General features: G+C 43.2%; 1 protein-coding gene across 11 annotated transcripts in view; it reads right to left on the bottom strand.

The window, feature by feature from the left end:
- TNRC6C (trinucleotide repeat containing adaptor 6C) overlaps positions 1–18,018 on the bottom strand; it is a 316,377-nt gene that overhangs the window by 28,744 nt on the left and 269,615 nt on the right. For 9 of the 11 annotated variants that reach the window (XM_061377035.1, XM_061377036.1, XM_061377039.1 and 6 more), the window contains 2 exons: positions 7,993–10,584; positions 476–685 (listed from right to left, as the gene is read on the bottom strand). In XM_061377035.1, coding sequence (XP_061233019.1) covers positions 476–685; positions 7,993–10,584 — 2,802 coding nt within the window. Of the gene's footprint in view, positions 1–475; positions 686–7,992; positions 10,585–15,843; positions 16,330–18,018 lie in introns of those variants that run through there. The other 2 variants (XM_061377044.1, XM_061377033.1) reach the window with 2 other exon arrangements.

Here is an 18,018-nt window from a genome sequence, read left to right as displayed (position 1 = left end):
CCTGTCATGTTTTAAGAGGTGAAGAAGACATCCCTTCCCTTAGTTTAACCAGTGAGGTTGTCTAGGCATCCTCACGTGTTGCTCTTCCTTTATCTTAACTGAGCTCAGTTGCTTCTCATCCCAATACAGGTTTCTTCTAGGCACCTAGAAATAAGTATTATTCACGCTCTTCTGCAGTTTCACTGTTTCCTGCACCTCTACTATACTCCTTTTGCAGTACAAAAAAAACACTCTAAGGAATGCCTTTAAATTTATTGGCTCGATGCACTGTATTCATACTTTTGTATTAATCTGGTATCTGGAATATCAACAACCTGAGACAGCTAACACTGCTTTGAGAATGAAATGATTAAAACAGGCTCTGATTTAACTGCACAGAAATCCAGAGGTGATGTTCAAAAATACTCGCAGAGAATACAGACACTTTGCCCTGGTTTTCCCCATCCTCTTCTGGCAGTGAGGTTCATGCACGTACCTGGTTTGCACAGTGCTGGGGCAGCAGCTGGAGCATTTGTTCTTCCGTATGTCCCTGCCGACTCGGCAGGATTATCTCCCCACCCTGTACCACTGCTGGGGGGTTTCCCCCATGCTGAAGTGCCATTATCAACTGCAGCAGAAGGGGATGACGGCTCTCCCCAGGAAGCTTCAGTCTTTGCGTGGACAGCAGGCATTTCTCCCCAGCCTGCTGAAGCAAGGGGAAGGAGAAAAGAACAGTGACAAGAGGAAAGGTTTCTTCTGTCAATAACTTCAAAGACAGACAATTTATTAAAGAAAGAGCATGAACCAGTAAGCAGACACAGGGTCTCTAATTAAACATATGAAAATAAAACCCCTTTGATTTGGTCTCATAAGTCTTTTTCTTAATCAATACCAAGTTGGCAAGACAGAAAGAGTATTTTTAATGTAGCTGGAAGCAGATTGGCTGCCCATGTGAGCACCAGACCTGGTCCAAAGGGAGCAGCTGTGTACAACGGGAATACTCTGAGCAGACCAAACAGGGCTTGGGAAGCACACACAGCAGAAAGAGCATTCAGGAGACCTGGACCCAAACCTGAGCTGGGCTTTGCCTCACTGAAAGATTTTAAACTATTTTATCTCCTTTTTACTATTTACACATTCTAAAATCACTTTTCTCATGCCCTACAAAGTAGGGCATTTGTTACCACTTGCCACACAGATTATATGTTGCATGCACTCCTTAAAGCTCTTTATTACAGCTTGTGGTTGTCTGTGTTCCCCATGTACCCCTACATCACTGAGCTTCTACATTATAATAAATATGGCTTTTAAGGAGAACTAAACAAGACTGCAATTAAAACCTACAGTCAAATCACGAGGAACGGCAGGTAGAAGCCTTTGTTTTTCTACAGAGTATTATTTTAACTCACTGAAAGACGTAACCTGCTCTAAAGAAACCTTCTTAGTCTGGCTTGGCTTGAATGTAATGCGCTTAAATCCATATGACACTGATTTTAGCACTGAAGTTGAATGTGCCAGGAACAGCCATACAGCTACTGAGTCCTACAGAGCAGCACAGCCAAAATGCAAACTGAATTTAAACCAACCACTACCTCTTAAAAAAAGGTGTTTGGTTTTTTTCTGAAGAGACAATCTGGATCATAGATGGGGTTCAAAGCACTTTCTAACATACCAAGCAGCCTGATACATAACAGGCAAGAAAACAACAGTTTTACATATACCATACCTGATATTAACCAATTTTTCTATCATTATCACAAAAAGCATTCCATTTCATTCCAACCAAGACCTCAATAAGCACTGCAGAATTCAGCCTGCTTGAAATTTTCACTGTTAACTAGGCTGCTAATTCAGGAACTGGTTGCCTTTTTATTGGAGATGAATATTAAGAAGTCTGGGTATTTCACAATTTAAGGACTAGATGCCTACTTTGCTGCAGCACGATTCCTTTTTTGCTTCCTGATGCAATCTGTAAAAACACTCTGGAAAGGATTCAAAGAGCAGAAACAACATTTCCTACACGAAGTAGGGGTATGTAGGCAACAGCATGAAAGTTGCCACAAAAGAACTTTCTTTAAGGGTACCTTGAAATACATTAAACTAAGCAACAGTGTTTAAGTGAGCATCAAGTCTCTGCAGAACTTCCTGATTTCCACAGGATTTCTGTACTAGAAACTGCAGGCAACATACGTCGCCAATAATAACTCCCAACACTGGCTAGCAGAGAAGAAAATTCCTTTCAAATAGATGGGCTCAGATCTGCCCACCGCTCCGGTGTTCCTGTATTACAGATTTATTTTAGACTCTATTTCCTAAAGCAACTGCAGATCTCTCAGATACGGATCAAAGTGCATATGGCATAAAACATATCCAGACTAAGCCTACGTGTTCAGGAACATGCAGCTTAATAAAGCTCCTTCACTACCAGCGAGCTTCACTGTGGTTAAAACATACTCCTGAAACAACCCTGAACTTCACCTTTTCATTAAAGTGCTTTCCATCTGAAACAGAACTACTGTGTTCTAACCTCTACCGACCTATCTTGTATTTCTGTTTATTCTGTGTACAGGAGACAGACTCGGAGAGACACATGTGTACATATATAAATGAGCCTCCATTTAACACAACTTCCTTGGTGTTGCACCTAAAACACTTCTTCAAGCCTTCTGCTTGTATCTTGAAGCCAACTTTATTTAAGGAACACTTGATTGGGATTTCTGCCTCGCTACTCAGGAGGTAACCTTGTCAGACAACTGCGTGGATTTAATCACACTGGCATCTGAAAAAAGATTAACTGCAGGCAAATGAAACCGAAAACAAAACATCTCTAAAGCACCCACAGGAATACAAATACCAACAGAGTGTACAATACTGATACTCCCCTGAGCTTATGCAACCTAGACTGGAAACTCAAAGTAATTCAACTTATGAAATCAATCTTAAAGCGTAACATTCATACACTAAAAAGGCAAAGTGTGCTAGGCTGTAGGATAAAACCTCTGTGAGAATCGGAACTGGTCCTTGTGTTCCCTTTACTACAAATTCAACAACGCTGATTAAAGAGCACAGATGTGTAATGTCCAAGTTATATTAAGTGCTTTAAATGTGCTGAGCAGTAAATAATACAGGATTACAAATAATGAAGCAGCCAGCCACTGCTAAGGAGAATACTTGCAAATATATAAAAGCAGATAAAAGGCATCAACTACAAGTTTTTGGAAGTATATTAACACATCAAATGAAGGGGAGGGAATGAGTAAATCAAACCTGAAGCCTGCTGGAGAAATAATCTGTGCACAGCAAAAAATTAACCTGTATGTGAATTCCATAGTCCTCATCAGTTACAAACCTGTTCTTCCCTCTGTGTCAAGTACCTGCAGTCTTCATGTTACTGTATGAATACAGTACATGTCTCTGTGCTGCCCTTCCATGACTCCATATGACTACTTTAGAAACTTTAAAAAGGTCAATAAAAATACACTGTGAACGCTGCAAATCCTACAGGTGAAAGAATTCCTTTGTGTTCTCCAAAGGACTTTTTTTTAAACAAGGCTTTTCCTCCTTTTTTCATTAATCCAGTCTGTTCCATATCTGAAACAGACACAGGTGGAATGGTAGTTCAAAGACTCTGTAGTCCCAACAGCTTGTCTCTGGCAGTGTGATGCTTCCCAGGGTTATCACACACCTCACCATAAGGGCAGTCCACAAACAGCATTACAGGGGGACTGAATGAAGGCAAGAAGCTACTTTTAAACTCCTTTAGGTAGCTGTTTGGAAGGAAAACACCTTCACAGGGGTCCCCAAACCTGAACCCACCCTGTTTTCAAAAATTCTGCTCACAGAAAGGTTATTTTTTTCATGAAAATAATACTCATTTAGGCTTTTCCTATAGCTCCGGGCCTCAGCAACCACCCAGATCTGCCAGGATGTTGTTTTGCAACAGAACGAGCTCTGTTAAAAGGTTCTCTGGCAAGAAAGTGAGGTTTTAATACTGGAGTTTTTAAACACTGTTCACATCGCAAGAACCAAAAAGATCACAGCGAGTCATAAACATGGACACACTGGCAGAGCTTTGTTTTATAGAAATAAAACCATAATTAACATTGGGCTACAGCCAAGAGGAAATCCTCAAGGGAAAGTGAAATGTTAACTAAGCTGTGGCAGGATGCAGTTGTTTTCCCTCAAAATAACCCTATAGCCATTTGGATGGCAGGAATTGTTTTCCTTGAAGTTGTTTGGTCTGTGATGAATACCAGAGCATATGACTACAATACAGGCAACCCAAAATACCAGAACCTGATGTCGATGAAAAAGGAAAAACTAAGGTAGAAAAGAGACTGTTTGTTAAAGTCACTAGTTAATCTGCTAATAGAAAAGAAATAAGCTATGGCGGTGGGGAGTGTAAAAGGGAGGGTTTTATATAAGTGAACTGTAACCCTTAACATCTGAACACTTCATTTTCTGAAAGGCATTCCAGTTCATGTGGTGGGGCTCCATGATTTAGGGAAGTATTAGGGAAGCTCCCATTTGCCTTTCAGCACTGAGATCAACCTTGTGTGGAAATGGAGGGCAGCCTGCTCAGGATCACTTGGCTGTCCCCAGAACCTGGCTGTTAGAGGGCTGAGCACAAGGTTTTAGGTTTTCACATGAGTATCCTAACGGAGCTCAAAGCTGATCTGGTTTCAAATCCATTCTGATTAAAGTTCCAAGTAAGGAAAACACATCACTTGCACTCTCTGCTTCATGGCAATTACATGCTATGAATGACACAGAAGTTGCCACCAAGACAACAGCACAGGAATGCAAAAGGAGCAGATGATGTTCAGAGCTTTCAGAAGTCCTGAATTTCAACCTAAATCTCCAGAGGGAAGCTTACATTATGTTTTGCTGTTTCTATTCTCAGCTGGAAGATTGGAACCAGGCTGGAAGGTTGGAAACCTGCCAGCCAGGCTCTAACCACATAATGGGAACAAGAAAGCATCAAGCCCACCCCTCAGCATTTGGAGGAAGGATCTGGTGCTGTCTGGGATCCAAAACCCTCTCTTTTAATCACCCCTGTTTGCAAAACCTTTTCTCACTTCTTATTCCCCTTGTATCAAAGTTGCAAGAGTTAAAAGTGTTAGTAAGAATTATGCGTAAGTAATTTAGATAACAATTAACTCTAAATCCAAACCACTACACTGGCTTCCTGCTTGTCTTTCTAAATAACTCACCACTGGTTTGGTAGCAAGCTCCTACAGCCAGAAAGGACAACATTTATCACATTATACACACACCACCCCTTTTCTGACAGAAAAAGGAATTCCTCTGAGCATTATGTATTTTCAACACATGTGTCCCAGCATCTGCTTCCCATCAGTAGCTTTTAAGTTCTGTATTCAAAGAACTTTGAGAACTTCTGGGGATGGGTGACAACTTGAATAACAAGACTGCAACCTGGCCTCTACTTCTAAACTAATACAGAATAAACACAGAACTCAAAACGGACTGCTGCTCCTTTGTAAACAGCTAACTAGTGCTCTACAGCAGAGTTAAAATCCACTTCTTTGCTTTCAGGATGTGTGACTGCCATCTGACAGCTACGCAACACTTGCACAGGAACAGAACCCATGTTTCCTTATTTGGGGTATTGCTTGAATAACAGGGAATCATAAAAATGATTGCCAAAGCATGCCATACCCATGCAGAAGACAAAACATCAGTGACAACTACTTAGTTCATGTGTTGTAAGATCTTAGATGAGCACTTAACCTGTGCCTTATGGCACCGCCTTTAAATACGCAATCATGTTTTGCATGGAAATACTGTAGAAGGAAAATAATTGCTGTTGGATGAAATATGGCTGGGGATTAAAGAAGTCCCCTGGCTACAGGATTCTGGTCTCCCTTACTGTAGTGGTTGGAAATGCATAGCCAACAGGACGGGGACTTGGCACAGGAGAAAATAAGGTTTAACAGCACAACACCAAACTGCAAGCCAAGGCCTGTGTCACTGGCAATCTACTCAGTGCTCTTCTCATCTTTCAGCTGTCCCAGGCGGGACATGATTTGTAGATGTTTCAAGTCTGTGTAGATTTGCACAAAGACCAACAGGACACTGCTGTACAGCTGCTGGGTGCTGTAGATGTTAAATCAGGTCTGCTGCACTGGGAATAGGGAAGCTGATAGGATCAGTTTAAATGCCATTCCTTGCTTCCTCTTTCTCTCTGTGTAGAGATAAGCACATGACCCCACTCTGCCCCTCTGGGGCACAGTCAGGAGTAAAGATGGGCATAACACATAAAGGCTCATGGGATTGCTCCTAGCTTCCAGCTGCAGACTGGACAATAATCCCTCAAAACAGTCCCAGGTATGGCTTTTAAATCCATACCCATGCGCACAACTGTACGCAAGCAGAAATACACGATGCCTAACTCATGCTCTCAATAACTTGATCTAAATTTTAATATCAGAACCATGTTCTAAACTGCCTTCTGTTGCTTTTGTTTTAGGATCTAAAATTCCTTCTAATTAACATTTCTGCACGATGCACAAGACTGTCATTTTAAGGAGTGGATGGTTACCATTAATAAGCAGTTTTCTGATTGCACAGACATTCCTATTCACCAGAGGAACTGCTGTAGATTAGCACTAGCTTTTAAATGCCATTTTCAACATATGAAGGACTCAGAACAGTAAGTTCTCCTCTGCAAGGTGTTAGATTATTTGAGCAGCATTAACAATATATATTATTGTATACAAACAGTCCGACAAGCACCAACATAATCATCCAAAAATCAGCCTAGTGGAAGAGACCCCACCAAAACCCTACTTTTGTGATCTCTCCACTACAATTCAGAAATTGGAATTGTCAGTCTCATGGGTAAAGTTTCAAATATGGATGAAATACGTTTCAGGTAAATGGATCAGAGATCACGTATGGCGGACTGACCAAGGACAAACCTATTTAAACATTTCTCCTCCTGGAGCACATGCTATTTTATTACAATAGATATTCTCAGCCATTAAAATATTTGACCACAGTAGGGAATATGAGACTATTTTTAAACAGATATTACAGTAAGTTTTAATTACTTCAAAACATCAAAGAGAAAAATGACGGAAATAAGAGAACAAATCCCACTTGGAGAAAAACACGCTGAAAAAGTCAATATTTAGCCACGACAAAGACGAAACAGAAACTTGGGAGACAAAAATCAGATGAAGAATTTCAAAGAGCACTGCAAGGCCAGATTTATTTTGAGAAGTTTGTGGTCATGATATAGGGCAGAGCTCCCAGAAACTTTTATTTCAATACCTCCCCCTAAGCGGTTTTCTCCTTTTTTCCCCCCATTTTTATTCCCTGATGCTTGTCTTTGGTTAGAAAAACTCCTAGATGTCTAAAAAGTTGTCTTTGGAACAGGGCTGAAGTTAGAATAACTTCTCCCAGCCAGCTTGAATATTAACATCTTTAACCAATCCAGCTTTATGAGAATCATGTATAAGCCCAGGGTACTACCCGTGCTTGAGACCTGAAGTATGGAAGAGAACCATTTCTTCATCAAAGGCAACAAACAGAAGACAGAGCAACAGCAACAGCATGAATTCATGCAATCCTTAAACCGCATCTGGTGCTAAGAGATATGGCTTGCAGAAAAGAAACAGATGCATTCTGCGTGAACAAGAACAAAGACCAAGCAAGGGTACCAGAAGACAAGACAATAAAGGTTAGCCAAAAGGCCCCAAACTCTCCAAGGGTTGAATTCAAAGGAAGTGCTAAGTAACAGTGGAAGAGCTGACAAAATAAATATGGATCAACTATCTAAGGACCTAGGACTTTACTGACCAGGTATTGTTGCAAGCCCTTCTTATGTTCACTTGGACTATGGAATTCTGTGTGTCGGATTCCATGGGTTCTGTTGTCCTCAAGACAGAGTGTGTGACATAAATATAAGATTTCTATCTTTAATGTATAACCAGAGTCAGACAACATTCAGTAACCTGTACAAAGCATGTTATAAAACTATTTTCATACCTGGACCAAGCAGCGGGGACCGGTTCGGCTGGGCACTTGACTGGTGCGATGGCTGAGGTTCAACCATGTTGGTGTTGATAATGGTGCTAGTGGTGGTGGTATTGGTTGTGGTACTGCTCTGAATTATAGGATTATTTCTATCCCACATGTTTACAGTCTTGTTGTTGTTGTAATTTGGGTCGCCCCAAGCTGAGGTACCATCATCGATTTCCATCTTGCGGCGAATGGACGGTGGAGATGGCTCTTCCCAGCCAGTTGCCTCACAGTTCTCTTTTTGTTTGGCTGGCACTGGCCCACCAACCCACCCTGACCCCGTCTGTTTGACAGAAGCAGCTCCTCCCCAGTTACTTACATTGTTGTCCTGGGGTTTATTAGCCCAGTTTTGTTGGGGGCTTGGCTTTAAAGATTCCCCCCAACTTGTACCTGTATTAGCCTTGCTGTTTGTGCCATTTCCCCACCCACTGGTCCCAGACCTTGTGGAATCATTCCAACCAGACCCTGATCTATTGTCAGAATCCCATCCAGATCCATTCTTCTTCCCATCACCCAAGTGTCCAGGAATAGATGATGAATCTGTCCAATCTCCACCTCCTGAAGTCCAGCTTGGATTTGATTTCTGTCCATCTCCCCAGTTTTGAGATTTGGGTTTCTGAGGTTCACCCCAGGTAGGTGATTTGTCCTCCTGATTTGCGGTCCCACTCCAAGCGTGGCCGCTTTTGGCAGCAGCAGCATTATTAACAGTAGTAGAGCTTGCTGACTCCCCCCATCCCCCCGGGCCATTTGGTGCTTTGTTGTTATTGTCTCCCCAACCTGTATTAGTTGGAACAGCTGCCGGTGGAGAGTTGACCCACCCAGATACTGAAGAGGTATTTGTACTGTTCATGATGGACCCATCATTCTTCCCCCCTGAGTTTGAAGATTGAGTAGCTGCACAACCCCAGGCCTCTGTTCCATTGTCATTCTTTCGTTCAGACCTTGGGGACTCTTCAAATTCCCAGGCAGTGTTTTGCTTTACAGGGGTCTGTCCCCACCCTGTATTGGACAGGACCCTGGGGTCAAGGTCGTTTCTTGGCAACTGAACTTGCCCTTGGTCTATCATCCCTTTGTCTCTCCTCCTGCCCTCTCCAGCCCCCTCCCTTCCAGTACTGCCTTCATTTTGACTCCCACCGCTGTCATTACTTCCTTCACTAGCTGTGGTGCCAGATGCTGCAGCTTTGGCCCAAGAGTTTATTTGTTCATTGCCCTGCTGCATGGCAGGATTCGGACTGGTAACACTAGAGCTATCCCACCCTGTTGATCCTTTCCCGTTGACGTCGCTATTGGAATGCTGGTTTGGGGGCTTGCCCCATTCCCCGTTCACACCGTTACTGGTGTTCCGGTTGGGGTGGCCCCACGCTCCAGAATGCATACTACCAACACCGCTGTTGCCACCACCCCTGCCCCACGCTAGTACCCCAGGACCAGAAGGAGGTCCCGAATCCCATGCGCTCGCTCCGTTTCCCTCTTTTTGCACAGCACTGCTGGATCCATTTTGTTTAGCACTTAATGCTGAGTTCACAGTGTCTCCATTCCCCTGACTGAACCCAGAATTGCTGTTTCCTGTGGCAGGATTAGCTGGGGACATCCCCCACACTGAACTGCCCATTCCTTCACCACTGCCCCCGCTGACTTGAGAAACTGATGTTCCGTTAGCACCAGGAAGGCCTTGCAGGTGGGGCGGGATGATGGCCCCCATACCAACAGCCATCCCCCAGTTCGGCAGTCCATTTGTCTGCATTGCATTGATAGGGTTTGGTGAAGAGTTCATGGGGTTAGTGTTATTTGGTCCATCAGTGTTAAGGTTCTGAGGTTGTACGCTGAAAGACACATTCTGAGAAGTGGACGTTTGTGGTTCTGTGCTCTCTTGCGGCAGCAAGTTTCCCCAAGCACCTAAGGTGCCTGTTGGGTTCCCATTCTGGTTGCCCATGTTCTGACCTATGGCACTGACTGGACTGCAAATACTGGAAGGGTTGCCTGCTCCCACAGTTCCTTCATGTCCAAGTACAGGCCAGGCAGCTGGATTGGCATTAGGGTTAAGGTTAAGATTAATGCCAGCATTCGAGTTGGAAGCACCCCAACAGTTCTGACTTCTACCATCTCCCATCATGTTGTCCATCTTTCCATCCCCAGCACTGGCAGAGCAGTGAGCTAGGCCAGAGCTGGAGCCCGCAGCCACCCCCCACACTCTGGCCGAGCTGCCGTTACCGTTTGCTCCACCAGCTCCAAGGGCACTCTGGTTAGAAGTGCTTTGGACGAGTGCTCCGTTGGCGCCATTATTGCCATTAGTTTTCTTTGTATGTCCAGTGAAGTTGCCTTGGGCACTCCCTGTAGCCATGCTACTGTTCTCTGAGCCACAGTTGGAGGCAGAGTCAGTGTCTGTAGTACATTCTGAGGCAGACTCAGTCTCAGCTCCGGTAATGGAAGGCCACGCTTCCTTGTCAGTCCTGTCTATTATCACTTTATCCCAGCTGCAGTTGCCTTCACTCCTGAAAGCGGGCTGCTGTCCCCAGTGGGAATTCTCATAATGGTCTCCCAATCCACTGTGGCTGAGATCTGAAAGGATCCAAACAAGGTTAAAAGTTAAAAATGAGTCTTCTCTTCAAGCACGCAAAAGCCCTCAATTAAGCACTATTTTACGTTGTTAGCTACAACACTGCTAAAATTTAGAATATGTTCTCTACCATAATACAGACATTTTCCTCACTACAATAAAGCACAATGCTTGTATTTACCTTCTTTTTAATCTGGCAAAACTCTCAATTAGAATAATGGAACAATTCAGTTTTAGAACAGAGGAACAGAAGTGTTTTCTACCCTTAGTATACTAGTAAGAATAATAATCAGGCAATAAATAACAGCAGCAAACACACTATGAAAAATCTAAAAGCAAAGCTAAAAAGCAAATTTGGAAAAAAACACAGGAGAGTATCTACCAAACTCTTATCATTTATTCTGACTCAATTCTCATTCTTTGAAGAAACACAAAGGGCATTAACAAAAACTGCATGTTTGCCTGCTGTTAGAACAAACATCACATTTAACACACTAAACTCACGCTGCATTTAGGTTTTTCACCCTTCCTGTAAATAAAGGAACAAACAGACACCTTTTCTATTCAGTTCAATTATACATTTAAACATCTCTACTGTAACTTACATTTTAGTAGAGAACTTGGGCATTTCTAAGTAACAGTGAGTTTTGTCAAGAAACTTATGTCTTAAAGGGTTACATGCAGCTTTTGCACTTGTGCATACAGCCCGATTTTCCCCCAAACCCAATGGAAATCAATGTTATGTCACACAGGTACCCAAAAGGCAGTATTTTCAGAGCACTGCCCACATCCTCAGAGACACTAATACAAAACATGAAACAAAAGCTCTTGAGCACCTCATTGTTTGCTGCAGGTACACCATGTTGAACTGGAAAATACAACACTTCTCATGCTGAAAACTCAAGCTTAGTTCAAGGTTTTGCATTTACTTTCCCATCCCGATTACCCTCTACAAGATTTATAGTACAGATTACTCCTTCTAGTTTCTTTTGATGGGAATTTGATAGCAAGTAATTCAGCCTGACCCTAGGGACATGTACTACAGGTGATCTGCGGAACAGTTCCTCTTAACTGGTCCTCTAAATAAGGCAGAAAACTGCATATCCCTAAGTTACAAATTACGGATGTCAATTATTTTTACTTGCAGAAACAGGACTTTGATTTTTTATTATTCGGATGAGAAGGACATTGTGTGGGGAAGAGGGATGCAACAAATCTCTCAAATCAGCTGTTACCAGTGGATACCTAACATGCATTAATTTCAGTGACAAATATTTGGGTGTGATGAGCTCCTCTAACTGCCTCCAATTAGAGCTGCTCTAATACTGCAGAAAAACTGTTCCAAGAACAAAACAGCAGCTTTCTCTCGACGAAGTCGTATTCACACATTTAACCTGTAGCTTTTCAAGAAATGGGGGTGATTACTTGGTTGGCTCATGAAGATTTATCGAGATGAAGAAAGCAGGACAGACTGCATTTTCATTTATTTCCTCTTGGGTTTTATTTCTTTTTAAGTCAGTTAAAGCAGAAGTATGAATGTTAGAGAAAGGAAGGGAAAGGAGTCTTAGCTCCTCACCTGTCTTCTCATAATGCCAGGAAAAGCCTAGCTTTTCAGAGAAAGAGCTAAATAATTGACATGCATATAACAAGTCCAAATGATTTGTCATTGAAAAGGAGCCACTTGGATTTCCCTGCGTTCACTCCACTACGTGCAATGGCTAGAAAGGAAAAACGCATCATGTTATTCCCAGATAAAGCCAACTGATTACATTACAGAGCTAAGGAAGAAGGTTGAAAAGTTACCTGATAATCTGGGTTTGTTACACGGGTGTTGAATAGAGAGCAGAATCCCAGATAAGATGCATGCGATAGCAGAAGGGAAGCCTATGAAATGGCTTCAAAAGGATCAACGGGGTCAGAAAAATGAGCCAGTAGGAATGAACAAAGAAAAAAGCAGGAGCAGACCAGGCCAGAAGGTAAGAAGTTGAGGCAAGCAAAGAATCAGATAAGAGGAGCTATGAGAAGCTTTTTAACTTTGCACTGTGGGTGGTGAGATTCGGCACTGACTGTGTTTCAGACACCACAGGAAGATTTAACAGTGCCTTGAAATACACTGTTCGAATGAAAAAGGTCTTGTCAAAGCCGAAACCCAAGCTACATGTGTGAGTGCCTGGGAGAACGATGGTGCTGCCCGAGGCAAGTGTGAGACTGTCTCTGCAGGGCAGGTCTGTGGAGACGGATCAAGAGCCCAGTGCAAGATGCCTCAATACTCTCAAGAATGACACCAACACTGACCAGAGGAGATGAAAGGCAGCTGCTTGTTTAATCTTTGCCTTTCCCTTTTCCTCTCCCCCAGAGCTGGTGGTTAAAGCATGGCTCAAGTTTGAGAGCAGTGACAGAAAGTGGAAAGGGGTGGGAATGGAAGAGGAAGGTGACAGAACAGCTTAGACAGATTGCTGAAAGCAGGGAGCAAAAGGGTTCATTAAATAAGGCAGAATTTTGAAGGGCATTCAGAAACAAGAAGGCAAAAAACAGTGAGGGGGAGGAAGTATAAAACCCAAGAGATGTCCATGTCCATATTAAAAATAGAAAATGGCCAAGTGCCTCAGTCTGGATAAGCACATCTACTCCAGACAGTGTCACACCAAGTATGTTTGTCTTGGAAGACACACACACAGCTCAAACCCCTTTGCTTTTCAAGGGTTTGCAACTCCGTAGTTATTCCTCTTTATGTACCATCAGCAGAGCTCCTCTTACTAAGGTTCAGATTATGGCCTCAACAATAACCAATGATAACCTCTAAGGAATTACTTGGATAGGGATTACAGTAATTCCATGAGCAGCGGTGTACCTGTGCTCTGCCTCCCCTGCTTTGGAGTCACCGGGACTATGCTGGGACCTTTCCTAGGCCAGAGATGCAGAAATCAGAGCAAAGCCAGAGACCTGCAATAACTGGTTCTAACACCAAAGGCTGCTGCTACAAAGCTTGTAAGAAACAGGGTGGGAAAAAGAGTTCACAAAGTAAACAGAAAGCTGCAAAAGCTGTGACTTTGCTGCCAAAAAACCTTAACAGTTTGAGTACAGAATGGATCCTGAATAGAGTAATTTTTAGGTTCTTGTCTCTAGGAGCAAGTAACCAACAGCCATTTTCCCATCTTCTCTAGAGTAAAAGGAGTTAATTCGCATAAACTAAATAACTAGTAGCACAGTTATACTTAATCCATAGAGGCTTTAAACATCTGGGGAAAAGAATGAAAGCAAAGTATTTTACATGATAAAATCTTGAATTTCTTTGCTTGGGGCTAGGTTTGGGTGTTTTGAACACACAGATTTCCTCCAACTTTCCAGGAAACCAACTCCTTATAGAAATTGCCAGTATTTTCCTGTATTTTCAAAGCTGTTGAGACTGAAATGGGAACCCATAGGACATTAAAAAAAAAATCCTTAAGAATTACTTCCTCCCTTATTTACGCAAAGATCAGAACTAAAAGCACTGCAGTCCCCCAAAACCGTTTCTATCCTCCCTCTGTCAACTGAGCAAAGATTTAAGCACAGCACGAGGAACAGGAACCACAGGTATTTTGTGTTAGCAAATCCTAGTGCTGCTATTCCACAAAGTGAAACGGACTTTTAAATGAGTCATTGGTGGTGGGAGGAGATTGCTGTTGTCCCTACACACTGTTCCCAACATACTTAACCAACTTCAACTTAGTGCATACTAGAGACAGAAAACACTTTAGGCTATGTTTGAAAATGAAGATGAGTAATTAGTTGCAAAAGCAGTTTAATGTTTACATAAATTCCAAATGTAAAGTATGAGTAGAGTGAAATGACAAAAGCTGTTGCACGCATTTCTTAGAAAAGCAAAATACCTGCAACTGACCCAAAACTTCCATCCTTGTGATGATGTCATTTACAGTAATATTTCTTTCAATTTTTATTCAGACAAGTTAAAGTAACTGTATCTTCATAACTTCCATTGCAGCAGTTAGTTCAAATGCTGCACAGTAAAACGATGCATCCTCAATATTATCAGGAACCAGTGTATGAGAGGGTGTGGAATGGCAGAGCCTGGGATAAACTTTTAATAAGATCCACACTATTAGTAAGTTCTACTCATCCAATTTTGAATCAGCTCTAACAGTGATTCCCTCTCTTAGTACCAGTTCTGGTTTTCAGTTCATGTTAGTCAGCATTACAACAACCTGCCTCATTGACTCGTCCTGTCCTGCCCAAAGGAGAGATTACAGGCGAGGCTGCTCTTTTCTGTGACATGCAGAATAGAGAAAAATCCCAAAGGCCAGTGACAGCCCTCCTGGGGATTTTACTTGTCACACAAAGGTTAGCCATTCTGAGCAGGAAGTGAGAAAAAAGCGCAAATGACTTTCTCCCCTCCCAAAACAGAAATAGTTTTCAATTCAACATGAGCAGACCTTTAAAAGGCTATACATGATTTTTTCTAAATCTAAATTCAATAGGAATTGCCAAAAACATTTTAAGTGCTTGATGAAATGGAGCCTGATTTCATAAAAGGAAAGATGACACAAGCATTTATTCCGAAGAACAAAATACAGTTAAGGCAGAAAATCTGGGAATTGCAGTGCTGATGTTTCAGGTTCTCTGCCACATCCAACTATCCATACGCTGAGGCAGAAGACAGACCTGAAAACTGCCATCTCTCTGAAGCCACTTCGAGAGCTCCTTAAAACAAGTCTCATAGATGTGAGGAAGCTGAAACCTTGAACAGCATAACATAACATGGAAAAGACAGGGAAGAGATGGAAGCATTGAATAAAGCAGCTTTATTTATTTTAAAACTAAACCACAGTTAAGTACCCGAGTGGCAAAGCCCGTTATCCTGTTACGACATTAAAATGTAGTTCCTCTCCTCTGATGCTGAAAGCTTTTAAAACACATTAACAAGCCAAACCCAAACAAGTTTTCATTATCAGCAGAGACTCCACTAAACGCCACCTCTCCACCACAAAAAGCAGTCGAAAACACCAAACACAATTGCATTTCTTTTCCTGCTCAGTGCAACATATCTTTAGCAAGCAGCTCGCTGCGAAGACGCCATTTTATCAAACCTGAAACGCAGCCAAGAGCTGCGGACGCTGTGCTGCTGCTCTCCGCTGAAATGTTATGTAAGAAATTGATTTAACAGAACCAGATGCTATTTTCTCAGGGTTAGGGTTACTTTTTCTCTCTCGTCCTTCTTTTTCCTTTTTGGCTCTAAAAAGGGCTGATGGGTAATCAAATACCTGGAGAAAGGAGCCGCCCAACCATCCTAGGAGACGCTACATTGTGTGCAGAGCTGTTTCTACTCCTGCATCTACGCTCTCCAGGGCTCCCGGCTTCAATATGTCGGCTGTGTACAGAGTAAGCCTCATCCTGTAGAGCTGCCAAGAAAATCTCTCTGTGCAAGCGTGCGCCCAGACAACCTGCAAGCTCGGCCGGGCCTCGGCTGCACTGGCTATGGAAATGCCCTCCTCCCCCTTCCCCTCGCTCCGCTCCTTAACTCTGGGTGAAGGTATCAACAGAGTAGGGTTTTTAAGCTTTGATTATCTAATTGCAGCTGACACTAAACCGATCTTCCTTCCTCTTTAAATTCTTTCAACTGTCACAAAACATTTTCACTTCAGGACCCAGCTACAATTAGCACCCTAGCTGCTTTGCTCCCGCTTTTGAAAGTCAGCCAAGAGAAGGACTGCCGACCGCCTGCCCCGGCAGCAGCTCCTGCCATAGTCCTCCTCCCTGCCCTCACAGCAGCTCCTGCCATAGTCCTCCTCCCTGCCCTCACAGCAGCTCCTGCCATAGTCCTCCTCCCTGCCCCGACAGCAGCTCCTGCCATAGTCCTCCTTGCTCCCTCGACAGCAGCTCCTGCCATAGTCCTCCTCCCTGCCTCAACAGCAGCTCCTGCCATAGTCCTCCTCCCTGCCCTCACAGCACATCCTGCCATAGTCCTCCTCCCTGCCCTCACAGCAGCTCCTGCCATCGTCCTCCTCCCTGCCCTCACAGCAGCTCCTTCTTCCTGCCCGGCATTTTGCCCCCCATCTCACAGCAGCTCCTGCCCGGTATCCTCCTCCCTGCCCGACACCAACAGCTCCTGCCCGCTGTCCTCCTCCTGCCTCACCGCCAGCTCCCACCCCAGCAGCAGACCAAGCCCCAGATGTACACTGGCGTGTCGCCAAGCCCTTAATGACTTCCCAGCCTCTGTCTAACACAGATCTAAGTGGCAAACACGAGACCATGTTAATCAAAGGCGCCGTTGTTTATAAACGCCAAGAACTGCCTTAATACTGCAGCATGGATCAGGGCGACTCCTGCCTCTTGCAGAAGCGGGGACCGACCATCTTTTATCAACTGCGGAGCACTGGTTTGCTTTAAGACATATGAACACACAAAGTGTGAACAGAAGGGGGAGCAGCTTAATGTTTTCAGAACCTAAATAACATCTCAAATTCTGACAACACACGTAGAGGATTTTTATCAATACAGATACATAATTTGTGTTAATTAAAACACACACAAATCCAAGAGGATAATTTACACATAAGCTTCCAGTATGACCAATACACTCCCCTACAATTATTTCCCCTTCTCACTTCCTTTGTCTTCCTCCTCCTATCTGCCCCAAATACATATTAATTACCCAGTAAATGGAGCACGTTTTCAATCTGCTGTGGCTCAGAGCAACCTGCTCTAGTGGAAGGTGTCTTTGCCCATGGCAGGGGGTTGGAATTAGAAGAGCTTTAAGGTCCCTTCCAACCCAAACCATTCCATGATTCTATGACTCCTTGGTGCAGTTTGTCCCTCCTGCACTGGGTCACACACCACTGATGTCTCTTTAAAGGGTTGGCTGCATTCTCAGGATTGCTGCCACTTCGCTACCAAAGCACAATTGCTGCTGCTATTCTTGGCTCAACTGTTCCAATGAAATACCCCTGAAAATAGCTGGTTTCCTTCTGAAGACATTTATTCTGTTTCTTTGCAATAGTATCTGAATGCTGGTTGGGTTCAGGCTCATTTTAAAAACACGAGGTGAATGAAAATCTAACTTGCTTGGGTTAGTTTCCATTCTGAAAACTATTTCAAATGCAACCAGAAACTAAGTTGAAGAGTCAATTTTGCAGTAACTTTACATTGACAATACCGTTGTGGCTTATTACATTCCTTCAATACCAGCTATACATGATTGAAATTCCCATTAATTAAAATGATATGCTGAAACTGGAAGAGAATTTATCATATAATCCCACATTCCCTGTATTTTCTTTTATCAATAACATAAACTTCCTGTAATCAACTCCCACACAGAGGCAGGTACTTACACAGGGCAGCTCTTCAAGGGGATGGATGTTTTTTACCAGTCAGGAGTACATGGGAAGGCAATGCAAGACCCCACCCCAGTCTGGGGGGACATAAAGCACAGCTCC

The sequence above is a fragment of the Neopsephotus bourkii genome, unplaced genomic scaffold, assembly GCF_033783945.1.
Source record: "Neopsephotus bourkii isolate Nb327-2 ecotype Australia unplaced genomic scaffold, CSIRO-AGI_Nbou_v1 NB_1749, whole genome shotgun sequence".
Taxonomy (NCBI): Eukaryota; Metazoa; Chordata; class Aves; order Psittaciformes; family Psittacidae; genus Neopsephotus; species Neopsephotus bourkii.
The sequence above is the reverse complement of the archived record's forward strand: the minus strand, read 5'-3'. Positions and strand labels throughout refer to the sequence as shown.